Source organism: Panulirus ornatus, chromosome 57 (genome assembly GCF_036320965.1).
Source record: "Panulirus ornatus isolate Po-2019 chromosome 57, ASM3632096v1, whole genome shotgun sequence".
In the NCBI taxonomy this organism is placed as follows: Eukaryota; Metazoa; Arthropoda; class Malacostraca; order Decapoda; family Palinuridae; genus Panulirus; species Panulirus ornatus.
Window position 1 is genome coordinate 31,430,019 of NC_092280.1, and position 13,869 is coordinate 31,443,887.

General features: G+C 41.8%; 1 protein-coding gene across 5 annotated transcripts in view; it reads left to right on the forward strand.

The window, feature by feature from the left end:
• LOC139766418 (uncharacterized) overlaps positions 1-12,661 on the forward strand; it is a 79,147-nt gene extending 66,486 nt beyond the window's left edge. For 2 of the 5 annotated variants that reach the window (XM_071695074.1, XM_071695078.1), the window contains one exon: positions 12,522-12,661. In XM_071695074.1, the coding sequence (XP_071551175.1) occupies positions 12,522-12,570 (49 nt within the window). In that variant the 3' untranslated portion in view covers positions 12,571-12,661. The remainder of the gene's footprint in view (positions 1-12,521) is intronic. The other 3 variants (XR_011716888.1, XR_011716870.1, XR_011716874.1) reach the window with 3 other exon arrangements.
• Positions 12,662-13,869: the final 1,208 nt, after the last annotated feature.

Consider the following 13,869-nt stretch of genomic DNA (forward strand, 5'->3'; position numbering starts at 1 on the left):
CCCACGCCTTGCAACCATATAACATTGTTGGAGCCATTATTCCTTCAAACATACCCATTTTTGCTTTCCGAGGTAATGTTCTCGCCTTCCACACATTTTTCAACGCTCCCAGAACTTTCGCCCCCTCCCCCACCCTGTGACTCACTTCCGCTTCCATGGTTCCATGCGCTGACAAATCCACTCCCAGGTATCTAAAACACTTCACTTCAAGTTTTTCTCCATTCAAACTTACCTCCCAATTGACTTGTCCCTCAACCCAACTGTACCTAATAACCTTGCTCTTATTCACATTTACTTCTTCTTTCACACACTTTATCAAACTCAGTAACCAGCTTCTGCAGTTTCTCACCCGAATCAGCCACCAGAACTGTATCATCAGCGAACAACAACTGACTCACTTCCCAAGCTCACTCATTCACAACAGACTGCATACTTGCACCTCTCCAAAACTCTTGCATTCACCTCCCTAACAACCCCATCCATAAACAAATTAAACAACCATGGAGACTTCACGCACCCCTACCGCAAATCAACATTCACTGAGAACCAATCACTTTCTTCTCTTCTTACTTGTGCACATGCCTTACATACTCAATAAAAACTTTTCATTGCTTCTAGGAACTTGCCTCCCACACTATATATTCTTAAGACCTTCCACAGAACATCTATATCAACTCAATCATATGCCTTCTCCAGATCCATTAATGTTACATACAAATCCATTTGCTTTTCTAAGTATTTCTCACATATATTCTTCAAAGCAAACACCTGATCTACACATCCTCTACCACTTCTGAAACCACACTGCTCTTCCCAATCCCAGGTAGACTTGCATCATCTTTGATTAAAATTATCCAACTCATACTTAGTGAATGATAAGGTAAATTGTATTTTTTTTTCCCCACATTCCTTTCAAGTTCTTACTAAATTAGTGGATTAATAACTAACATCATATTCAGAAAAATATGAGAAATTAGCAAAGATGGAAATCCCTGGGGATAGGAGAAAGAATGCTTCCCGTGTGTTCCCTGCGTGTCGTGGGGGGCGAGTGAAGGGGAAGGGAGTGGGGGGGCTGGAAATCCTTCCCTCTCTTTTTTTTTTTCTTTTTTTTTTAATTTTCCAAAAGAAGGAACAGAGGGGGATGCCAGATGAGGATACTCCCTCAAAGGCCCATTCCTTTTTTTCTTAATGCTATGTTGCTAACTTGAGAAATTGTGAATAGTATGAAAGAAAAGAAAGTATATATATATATATATATATATATATATATTTTTTTTTTTTTTTTTTTTTTTTTTATACTAATCGCCATTTCCCGCATTAGCGAGGTAGCGTTAAGAACAGAGGATGAGGACTGGGCCTTTGAGGGAATATCCTCACCTGGCCCCTTTCTCTGTTTCTTCTTTTGGAAAAAAAAAAAAAAATGAGGGGAGGATTTCCAGCCTCCCGCTCCCTTCCCTTTTAGTCGCCTTCTACGACACGCAGGGAATACGTGGGAAGTATTCTTTCTCCCCTATCCCCAGGGATATATATATATATATATATATATATTTATTTATTTTGCTTTGTCGCTGTCTCCTGTGTTTGCGAGGTAGCGTGCGAGTAGCGCAAGGAAACAGACGAAAGAAATGGCCCAACCCACCCCCATACACATGTATATACATACACGTCCCCACATGCAAATATACATACCCATACATCTCAATGTACACACATATATACACACACACACACACACACACACACATATACATATATACACATGCACACAATTCACACTGCCTTTATTCATTCCCATCGCCACCTTGCCACACATGGAATAACATCCCCCTCATGTGTGCGAGGAGGTAGCGCTAGGAAAAGACAACAAAGGCCCCATTCGTTCACACTCAGTCTCTAGCTGTCATGCAATAATGCCCGAAACCACAGCTCCCTTTCCACATCCAGGCCCCATAGGACTTTCCATGGTTTACCCCAGACGCTTCACATGCCCTGATTCAATCCATTGACAGCATGTCGACCCCGGTATACCACATCGGTCCAATTCACTCTATTCCTTGCCCACCTTTCACTCTCCTGCGTGTTCAGGCCCCGATCACTCAAAATCTTTTTCACTCCATCTTTCCACCTCCAATTTGGTCTCCCACTTCTCCTCGTTCCCTCCACCTCCAGCACATATATCCTCTTGGTCAATCTTTCCTCACTCATTCTTTCCATGTGCCCAAACCATTTCAAAACACCCTCTTCTGCTCTCTCAACCACACTCCTCTTATTTCCACACATCTCTCTTACACTTACATTACTTACTCGATCAAACCACCTCACACCACATATTGTCCTAAAACATCTCATTTCCAGCACATCCACCCTCCTGCGCACTACTATATCCATAGCCCACGCCTCGCAACCATACAACATTGTTGGAACCCCTATTGCTTCAAACATACCCATTTTTGCTTTCGGAGATAATGTTCTCGACTTCCACACATTCTTCAAGGCTCCCAGGATTTTCGCCCCCTCCCCCACCCTATGATTCACTTCCACTTCCATGGTTCCATCCACTGCCAAATCCACTCCCAGATATCTAAAACACTTTACTTCCTCCAGTTTTTCTCCATTCAAACTTACCTCACAATTGACTTGACCCTCAACCCTACTGTAACTAATAACCTTGCTCTTATTCACATTTACTCTTAACTTTCTTCTTTCACACACTTTACCAAACTCAGTCACCACCTTCTGCAGTTTCTCACATGAATCAGCCACCAGTGCTGTATCATCAGCGAACAACAACTGACTCACTTCCCAAGCTCTCTCATCCCCAACAGACTGCATACTTGCTCCTCCTTCCAAAACTCTTGCATTCACCTCCCTAACAACCCCATCCATAAACAAATTAAACAACCATGAAGACAACTCACACCCCTGCCGCAAACCTACATTCACTGACAACCAATCACTTTCCTCTCTTCCTATACGTACACATGCCTTACATCCTCGATAAAAACTTTTCACTGCTTCCAACAACTTGCCTCCCACACCATATATTCTTAGTACCTTCCACAGAGCATCTCTGTCAACTCATCTATCATTTGCCTTCTCCAGATCCATAAATGCTACATACAAATCCATTTGCTTTTCTAAGTATTTCTCACATACATTCTTCAAAGCAAACACCTGATCCACACATCCTCTACCACTTCTGAAACCACACTGCTCTTCCCCAATCTGATGCTCTGTATATGCCTTCACCCTCTCAATCAATACCCTCTCACATAATTTAGATATCTGGGAGTGGATCTGGCAGCGGATGGAACCATGGAAGCGGAAGTGGATCATAGGGTGGGGGAGGGGGCGAAAATTCTGGGAGCCTTGAAGAATGTGTGGAAGTCGAGAACATTATCTCGGAAAGCAAAAATGGGTATGTTTGAAGGAATAGTGGTTCCAACAATGTTGTATGGTTGCGAGGCGTGGGCTATGGATAGAGTGGTGCGCAGGAGGATGGATGTGCTGGAAATGAGATGTTTGAGGACAATGTGTGGTGTGAGGTGGTTTGATCGAGTAAGTAACGTAAGGGTAAGAGAGATGTGTGGAAATAAAAAGAGCGTGGTTGAGAGAGCAGAAGAGGGTGTTTTGAAATGGTTTGGGCACATGGAGAGAATGAGTGAGGAAAGGTTGACCAAGAGGATATATGTGTCGGAGGTGGAGGGAACGAGGAGAAGAGGGAGACCAAATTGGAGGTGGAAAGATGGAGTGAAAAAGATTTTGTGTGATCGGGGCCTGAACATGCAGGAGGGTGAAAGAAGGGCAAGGAATAGAGTGAATTGGAGCGATGTGGTATACTGGGGTTGACGCGCTGTCAGTGGATTGAATCAAGGCATGTGAAGCGTCTGGGGTAAACCATGGAAAGCTGTGTAGGTATGTATATTTGCGTGTGTGGACGTATGTATATACATGTGTATGGGGGTGGGTTGGGCCATTTCTTTCGTCTGTTTCCTTGCGCTACCTCGCAAACGCGGGAGACAGCGACAAAGCAAAAAAAAAAAAAAATAATTTACCAGGAATACTCAACAAACTTATACCTCTGTAATTCGAGCATTCACTCTTATTCCCTTTGCCTTTATACAAAGGCACTATGCACGCATTCTGCCAATCCTCAGGCACCTCACCATGAATCATACATACATTAAATAACCTTACCAACCAGTCAACAATACAGTCACCCCCTTTTTTACTAAATTCCACTGCAGTACCATCCAAACCTGCTGCCTTGTCAGCTTTCATCTTCCGCAAAGCTTTTACTACCTCTTTTCTGCTTACCAAATCATTTTCCCTAACCCTCTCACTTTGCACACCACTTCGACCAAAACACCCTATATCTGCCACGCTATCATCAAACACTCAACAAACCTTCAAAACACTCACTCCATCTCCTCACATCACCACTACTTGTTATCACCTCCCCATTAGCCCCTTTCACTGAAGTTCCCATTTGCTCCCTTGTCTTACGCACTTTATTTACCTCCTTACAGACCATCTTTTTTTTTTTTTTTTTTTTTTGTCGCTGTCTCCCGCGTTTGCGAGGTAGCGCAAGGAAACAGACGAAAGAAATGGCCCAACCCACCCCCATACACATGTATATACATACGTCCACACACGCAAATATACATACCTACACAGCTTTCCATGGTTTACCCCAGACGCTTCACATGCCTTGATTCAATCCACTGACAGCACGTCAACCCCGGTATACCACATCGCTCTAATTCACTCTATTCCTTGCCCTCCTTTCACCCTCCTGCATGTTCAGGCCCCGATCACACAAAATCTTTTTCACTCCATCTTTCCACCTCCAATTTGGTCTCCCTCTTCTCCTCGTTCCCTCCACCTCCGACACATATATCCTCTTGGTCAATCTTTCCTCACTCATTCTCTCCATGTGCCCAAACCATTTCAAAACACCCTCTTCTGCTCTCTCAACCACGCTCTTTTTATTTCCACACATCTCTCTTACCCTTACGTTACTTACTCGATCAAACCACCTCACACCACACCACACATTGTCCTCAAACATCTCATTTCCAGCACATCCATCCTCCTGCGCACAACTCTATCCATAGCCCACGCCTCGCAACCATACAACATTGTTGGAACCACTATTCCTTCAAACATACCCATTTTTACTTTCCGAGATAATGTTCTCGACTTCCACACATTCTTCAAGGCTCCCAGAATTTTCGCCCCCTCCCCCACCATATGATCCACTTCCGCTTCCATGGTTCCATCCGCTGCCAGATCCACTCCCAGATATCCAAAACATTTCACTTCCTCCAGTTTTTCTCCATTCAAACTCACCTCCCAATTGACTTGACCCTCAACCCTACTGTACCTAATAACCTTGCTCTTATTCACATTTACTCTTAAATTTCTTCTTTCACACACTTTACCAAACTCAGTCACCAGCTTCTGCAGTTTCTCACATGAATCAGCCACCAGCGCTGTATCATCAGCGAACAACAACTGACTCACTTCCCAAGCTCTCTCATCCACAACAGACTTCATACTTGCCCCTCTTTCCAAAACTCTTGCATTCACCTCCCTAACAACCCCATCCAGAAACAAATTAAACAACCATGGAGACATCACACACCCCTGCCACAAACCTACATTCACTGAGAACCAATCACTTTCCTCTCTTCCTACACGTACACATGCCTTACATCCTCGATAAAAACTTTTCACTGCTTCTAACAACTTGCCTCCCACACCATATATTCTTAATACCTTCCACAGAGCATCTCTATCAACTCTATCATATGCCTTCTCCAGATCCATAAATGCTACATACAAATCCATTTGCTTTTCTAAGTATTTCTCGCATACATTCTTCAAAGCAAACACCTGATCCACACATCCTCTACCACTTCTGAAACCAACTTGCCATCTTTTTATTCTCCCTAAAATTTAATGTTACTCCCTCACCCCAACTCTCATTTGCCCTCTTTTTCACCTCTTGCACCTTTCTCTTGACCTCCTGTCTCTTTCTTTTATACATCTCCCACTCATTTGCATTTTTTCCCTGCAAAAATCGTCCAAATGCCTCTCTCTTCTCTTTCACTAATAATCTTACTTCTTCATCCCACCACTCACTACCCTTTCTAATCAACCCACCTCCCACATTTCTCATGCCACAAGCATCTTTATTTATTTATTTTGCTTTGTCACTGTCTCCCACGTTAGCGAAGTAGCGCAAGGAAACAAACAAAAGAATGGCCCAACCCACCCACATACACATGTATATACATACACGTCTACACATGGAAATATACATACCTATACATCTCAACGTATACATATATATATACACACACAGACATATACATATATACACACCTCGCCACACATGAAAAAACAACCCCCTCCCCCCTCGTGTGTGAGGTAGTGCTAGGAAAAGACAACAAAGGCCCCATTCATTCACACTCATTCTCGAGCTGTCATGTAATAATGCACTGAAACCACAGCTCCCTTTCCACATCCAGGCCCCCCAGAACTTTCCATGGTTTACCCCAGACGCTTCACATGCCCTGGTTCAATCCACTGACAGCACGTCGACCCCGGTATACCACATTGTTCCAGTTGACTCTATTCCTTGCCCGCCTTTCACCCTCCTGCATGTTCAGGCCCCAATCACTCAAAATCTTTTTCACTCCATCTTTCCACCTCCAATTTGGTCTTCCACTTCTCGTTCCCTCCACCTCTGACACATATATCATCTTGGTCAATCTTTCCTCACTCATTCTCTCCATGTGACCAAACCATTTCAAAACACCCTCTTCTGCTCTCTCAACCACACTCTTTTTATTACCACACATCTCTCTTACCCTATTATTACTTACTCGATCAAACCACCTCACACCCCATATTGACCACAAACATCTCATTTCCAGCACATCCACCCTCCTGCACACAACTCTATCCATAGCCCACGCCTCGCAACCATACAACATTGTTGGAACCAGTATTCCTTCAAACATACCCATTTTTGCTTTCCAAGATAATGTTCTCGACTTCCACACATTCTTCAAGGCTCCCAGAATTTTCACCCCCTCCCCCACCCTATGATTCACTTCCGCTTCCATGGTTTCATCCGCTGACAAATCCACTCCCAGATATCTAAAACACTTCACTTCCAGTTTTTCTCCATTCAAACTTACCTCCCAATTGACTTGACCCTCAACCCTACTGTACCTAATAACCTTGCTCTTATTCACATTTACTCTCAACTCCTCTTTCACACACTTTACCAAACTCAGTCACCAGCTTCTGCAGTTTCTCACATGAATCAGCCACCAGTGCTGTATCATCAGCGAACAGCAACTGACTCACTTCCCAAGCTCTCTCATCCACAACATACTGCATACTTGCTAGTCTTTCCAAAACTCTTGCATTCACCTCCCTAACAACCCCATTCATAAACATATTAAACAACCATGCAGACATCAACCACACCCCTGTCGCAAACCTACATTCACTGAGAACCAATCACTTGGTTAGGGAAAATGATTTGGTAAACAGAGAAAAGGTAGTAAAAGCTTTGCGTTAGATGAAAGCCGGCAAGGCAGCGGGTTTGGATGGTATTGCAGTGGAATTTATAAAAAAAAGGGGGTGACTGTGTTGTTGACTGGTTGGTAAGGTTATTTGATGTATGTATGATTCATGGTGAGGTGCCTGAGGATTGGTGGAATGCTTGCATAGTGCCATTGTACAAAGGCAAAGGGGACAAAGGTGAGTGCTCAAATTACAGAGGTATAAGTTTGTTGAGTATTCCTGGTAAATTATATGGGAGGGTATTGATTGAGAGGGTGAAGGCATGTACAGAGCATCAGATTGGGGAAGAGCAGTGTGGTTTCAGAAGTGGTAGAGGATGTGTGGATCAGGTGTTTGCTTTGAGGAATTTTTTTTTTTTTTTTTTCCCCGCTGTCTCCCGCGTTTGCGAGGTAGCGCAAGGAAACAGACGAAAGAAATGGCCCAACCCACCCCCATACACATGTATATGCATACACGTCCACACACACAAATATACATACCTACACAGTTTTCCATGGTTTACCCCAGACGCTTCACATGCCCTGATTCAATCCACTGACAGCACGTCGACCCCACTATACCACATCCATCCAATTCACTCTATTCCTTGCCCTCCTTTCACCCTCCTGCATGTTCAGGCCCCGATGACACAAAATCTTTTTCACTCCATCTTTCCACCTCCAATTTTGTCTCCCACTTCTCCTCGTTCCCTCCACCTCCGACACATATATCCTCTTAGTCAATCTTTCCTCACTCATTCTCTCCATGTGCCCAAACCATTTCAAAACACCCTCTTCTGCTCTCTCAACCACGCTCTTTTTATTTCCACACATCTCTCTTACCCTTATGTTACTTACTCGATCAAACCACCTCACACCACACATTGTCCTCAAACATCTCATTTCCAGCACATCCACCCTCCTGTGCACAATTCTATCCATACCCCAATCCTCGCAACCATACAAAATTGTTGGAACCACTATTCCTTCAAACATACCCATTTTTGCTTTCCGAGATAATGTTCTCGACTTCCACACATTCTTCAAGGCTCCCAGGATTTTCGCCCCCTCCCCCACCCTATGATCCACTTCCGCTTCCATGGTTCCATCCGCTGCCAGATCCACTCCCAGATATCTAAAACACTTTACTTCCTCCAGTTTTTCTCCATTCAAACTTACCTCCCAATTGACTTGACCCTCAACCCTACTGTACCTAATAACCTTGCTCTTATTCACATTTACTCTTAACTTTCTTCTTTCACACACTTTACCAAACTTAGTCACACTTTACCAAACTCACTCACCAGCTTCTGCAGTTTCTCACATGAATCAGCCACCAGCACTGTATCATCAGCGAACAACAACTGACTCACTTCCCAAGCTCTCTTATCCACAACAGACTTCATACTTGCCCCTCTTTCCAAAACTCTTGCATTCACCTCCCTAACAACCCCATCCATAAACAAATTAAACAACCATGGAGACATCACACACCCCTGCCGCAAACCTACATTCACTGAGAACCAATCACTTTCCTCTCTTCCTACACGTACACATGCCTTACATCCTCGATAAAAACTTTTCACTGCTTCCAACAACTTGCCTCCCACACCATATATTCTTAATACCCTCCACAGAGCACCTCTATCAACTCTATCATATGTCTTCTCCAGATCCATAAATGCTACATACAAATCCATTTGCTTTTCTAAGTATTTCTCACATACATTCTTCAAAGCAAACACCTGATCCACACATCCTCTACCACTTCTGAAACCACACTGCTCTTCCCCAATCTGATGCTCTGTACATGCCTTCACCCTCTCAATGAATACCCTCCCATATAATTTACCAGGAATACTCAACAAACTTGTACCTCTGAAATTTGAGCACTCACTCTTATCCCCTTTGCCTTTGTACAATGGCACTATGCACGCATTCCGCCAATCTTCAGGCACCTCACCATGAGTCATACATACATTAAATAACCTTACCAACCAGTCAATAATACAGTCACCCCCTTTTTTAATAAATTCCACTGCAATACCATCCAAACCTGCTGCCTTGCCGGCTTTCATCTTCCGCACAGCTTTTACTACCTCTTCTCTGTTTACCAAATCATTTTCCCTAACCCTCTCACTTTGCACACCACCTTGACCAAAACACCCTATATCTGCCACTCTATCATCAAACACATTCAACAAACCTTCAAAATACTCACTCCATCTCTTTCTCACATCACCACTACTTGTTATCACCTCCCCATTTGCGCCCTTCACTGAAGTTCCCATTTGCTCCCTTGTCTTACGCACTTTATTTACCTCCTTCCAGAACATCTTTTTATTCTCCCTAAAATTTAATGATACTCTCTCACCCCAACTCTCATTTGCCCTCTTTTTCACCTCTTGCACCTTTCTCTTGACCTCCTGCCTCTTTCTTTTATACATCTCCCACTCAATTGCATTTTTTCCCTGCAAAAATCGTCCAAATGCCTCTCTCTTCTCTTTCACTAATAATCTTACTTCTTCATCCCACCACTCACTACCCTTTCTAATCAACCCACCTCCCACTCTTCTCATGCCACAAGCATCTTTTGCACAATCCATCACTGATTCCCTAAATACATCCCATTCCTCCCCCACTCCCCTTACTTCCATTGTTCTCACCTTTTTCCATTCTGTACTCAGTCTCCCCTGGTACTTCCTCACACAAGTCTCCTTCCCAAGCTCACTTACTCTCACCACCCTCTTCACCCCAACATTCACTCTTCCTTTCTGAAAACCCATACAAATCTTCACCTTAGCCTCCACAAGATAATGATCAGACATCCCTCCAATTGCACCTCTCAGCACATTAACATCCAAAAGTCTCTCTTTCGCACGCCTGTCAATTAACACGTAATCCAATAACGCTCTCTGCCCATCTCTCCTACTTACATACGTATACTTGTGTATATCTCGCTTTTTAAACCAGGTATTCCCAATCACCAGTCCTTTTTCAGCACATAAATCTACAAGCTCTTCACCATTTCCATTTACAACACTGAACACCCCATGTATACCAATTATTCCCTCAACTGCCACATTACTCACCTTTGCATTCAAATCACCCATCACTATAACCCGCTCTCGTGCATCAAAACCACTAACACACTCATTCAGCTGCTCCCAAAACACTTGCCTCTCATGATCTTCCTTCTCATGCGCAGGTGCATATGCACCAATAATCAACCATCTTTCTCCATCAACTTTCAGTTTTACCCATATTAATCGAGAATTTACTTTCTTACATTCTATCACATACTCCCACAACCCCTGTTTCAGGAGTACTGCCACTCCTTCCCTTGCTCTTGTCCTCTCACTAACCCCTGACTTTACTCCCAAGACATTCCCAAACCACTCTTCCCCTTTACCCTTGAGCTTCGTTTCACTCAGAGCCAAAACATCCAGGTTCCTTTCCTCAAACATACTACCTATCTCTCCTTTTTTCACATCTTGGTTACATCCACACACATTTAGACACCCCAGTCTGAGCCTTCGAGGAGGATGAGCACTCCCCGCATGACTCCTTCTTCTGTTTCCCATTTTTAGAAAGTTAAAAAATACAAGGAGGGGAGGATTTCTGGAATGTATGTAAGAAATACTTAGAAAAGCAAATTGATTTGTATGTAGCATTTATGGATCTGGAGAAGGCATATTATGGAGTTGATAGAGATGCTCTGTGGAAGGTATTAAGAATATATGGTGTGGGAGGCAAGTTGTAAGAAGTGGTGAAAAGTTTCTATCGAGGATGTAAGACATGTGTACGTGTAGGAAGAGGTTTTTTTTTTTTTCCAAAAGAAGGAACAGAGAAGGAGGCCAGAGGAGGATATTCCCTCAAAGGCCCAGTCCTCTGTTTTTAACGCTACCTCGCTAACGCGGGAAATGGCTAATAGTACGAAAGAAAAGTACATATTATATGCATATGTGAAAGGATGGGTCTTTGTCTATTTTCTAGTGCTACCTTGCTAATGCAGGAAATGGCAATGAAGTATATTAATACTAAATGTTAATGAAATGGTCTTAATTATGGTACTCCGTTGTGCATGCTGTCTTATCTAAGATATATATTATATACTGTCTAATGTTTAAAAATTACTACTGGCTATTCAAAAAGTTAATTAAAATGTTTTGCGTTTTTTTTTTTTTAATACCCAACTGCTGTTCCTTCACTTGGAGGGAGAGAAAAATGAACTCGTTTTCATAAAATCACCCTTTAGATGTCAAATATAACGTACTGAAGCCAGAGCCTTTCTTTCACAAGACTTCCACGTTTTATCTTGACTGCTTTATAAACCACAATTTGGCCAACTGACAGCATGTCATTCCCATCATTCCAATTCATTCTATCCTATGCATGCTTGTCACCCTTTTGATTGTTCAAGCCCCAATATGCAAAAGCTCCCTTCCCTCCAACTTTCTCTCTCCTTCATCTCTCCCTCCCCTTCTAATGCTACTCTGTCTGTGTACATCTTCTCTATTTGTCCGAACCACTTTCAGCTTATCTTGATTAGCTTTCTAAATCACCATGCTAATTCACCCGTTTCACTCGTGATGGTAGTAATGTGTTCTAGATACACTTTGATTTCAGTAAATACAAGACTGAAAACTGAAGGACAATCGCCAAATGTTAAGGGTAAATAAAGCTTTTTTTTTTCTTCAAATATTCAAATTATATCCATGAAATACATGTACAGGAAATTGGCAGAGGCTGGTTTAAACAATGACCCTCGTGTAAAAGAATATCCCACTATTTCTATTTTAACCTGACAAATGTTCTATTTCCAACCTGATGTCACATGACTATTTTAAACTTTATACATATTCAGTATCTAATAATGACTGAAGTCAGTCTCTTGCACATTAATTATGAGTGTTTATGTATATGACATTTTTACAGAGACCCAGCCAGCTCATCTTACAAGACAGCATCAGTCACTTTAGGGTAACACAGCTACCATCTTTAATTAAAATGTCACAATGAGGAATTCTGCTTGCTTGGTTTTGGCTAAACAACCTGTGTTGGAAAGGGCTAGAAAGGTGAGAGAAGAAAAGGATTTTGGTTATAGTTTATCCTAAATAAAATTTTGGTCACAATCAACATCTCAGATATTAATAACATTTCAATTGCCCTTTTCTGTTACTCACTTCTTAAGTTTTATTTCATCCAACCTCTATAATGTACAAAATGCGAATCCTTCCTTTTCAGAAAGCCTCGCACAACAACGGAGACAAACTCTTTATACATTTATTAAGTTGCAAAATATTTCCAAGTATCTGAAACTAACAACAGTGTTAAAAGAAAAATAATTCAACTTCCAATCATTTAAAAATGTCTACCTCCTTTATGCCTGCTTTAGCTAAGCAAAGCCTGACTTAATTACAATCTAACATAGTATAACTTAATGGGGGGTGGATGGAAAAAAATTGCTGGATAGAAATTATGAATTTTGCTAAAAATCGTTTTATATATATATATATATATATATATATATATATATATATATATATATATATATATCCTATGAGCCTAAATTTTTGTCAAAAATTTAACTAGCAGGAGGTTATATTTTGTAATGTATAAACCTAATGCACCATTTTATGGGGTGCCTTATGTTTCAAGGTTGTACCACTATCGATAGCAGGAAAATGATGGATTCCTCTGGAGTGAAAAATTCCTAGATATGACTGTATTCCTTTTAGTCTACTGACAAGGACGGCCTCAATACAATTATTTTCTAGCATGAAATAAACTTATGGACTGTGTCCGTAGGAAGGACTTGGAAGTCAATATCATTCCTAACACATTGCATGGGTCTCTTATTTGGAGAATAGTTAGCTTTTAAGTATATGGATATTCAACTTTTCATATACTAATTGAAACCAAAATTAGAATATGCTTCACAGTTTGGTCATCCCACGCAAAGAAAATAAAGAGCTGTTTGAGAAGGTGGGAAGAAGGGTAACATAAAGTGTGGGAGAATTAAGGGAACTAAGTTACAGGGAAAGGCTGGAGGCTTTAAATTTACCCACCAAGGAAGAAAGAAGAGAGGGGAAAGGCTAAAGGCTTTAAATTTAAAAGAGGTTGCTAATGTGGACAGTGAACAGTTCTTCGAGAGATGTACAGTAGAGACTGAGCAACCACAGGACATTGGAAAGTAAGAAACTTGTTAAAAAGAATGTAAGGAAATAATTTTACAGTATACCAGTAGATGAATGGAATCATTGAGGACATGGTTAATGCAGAC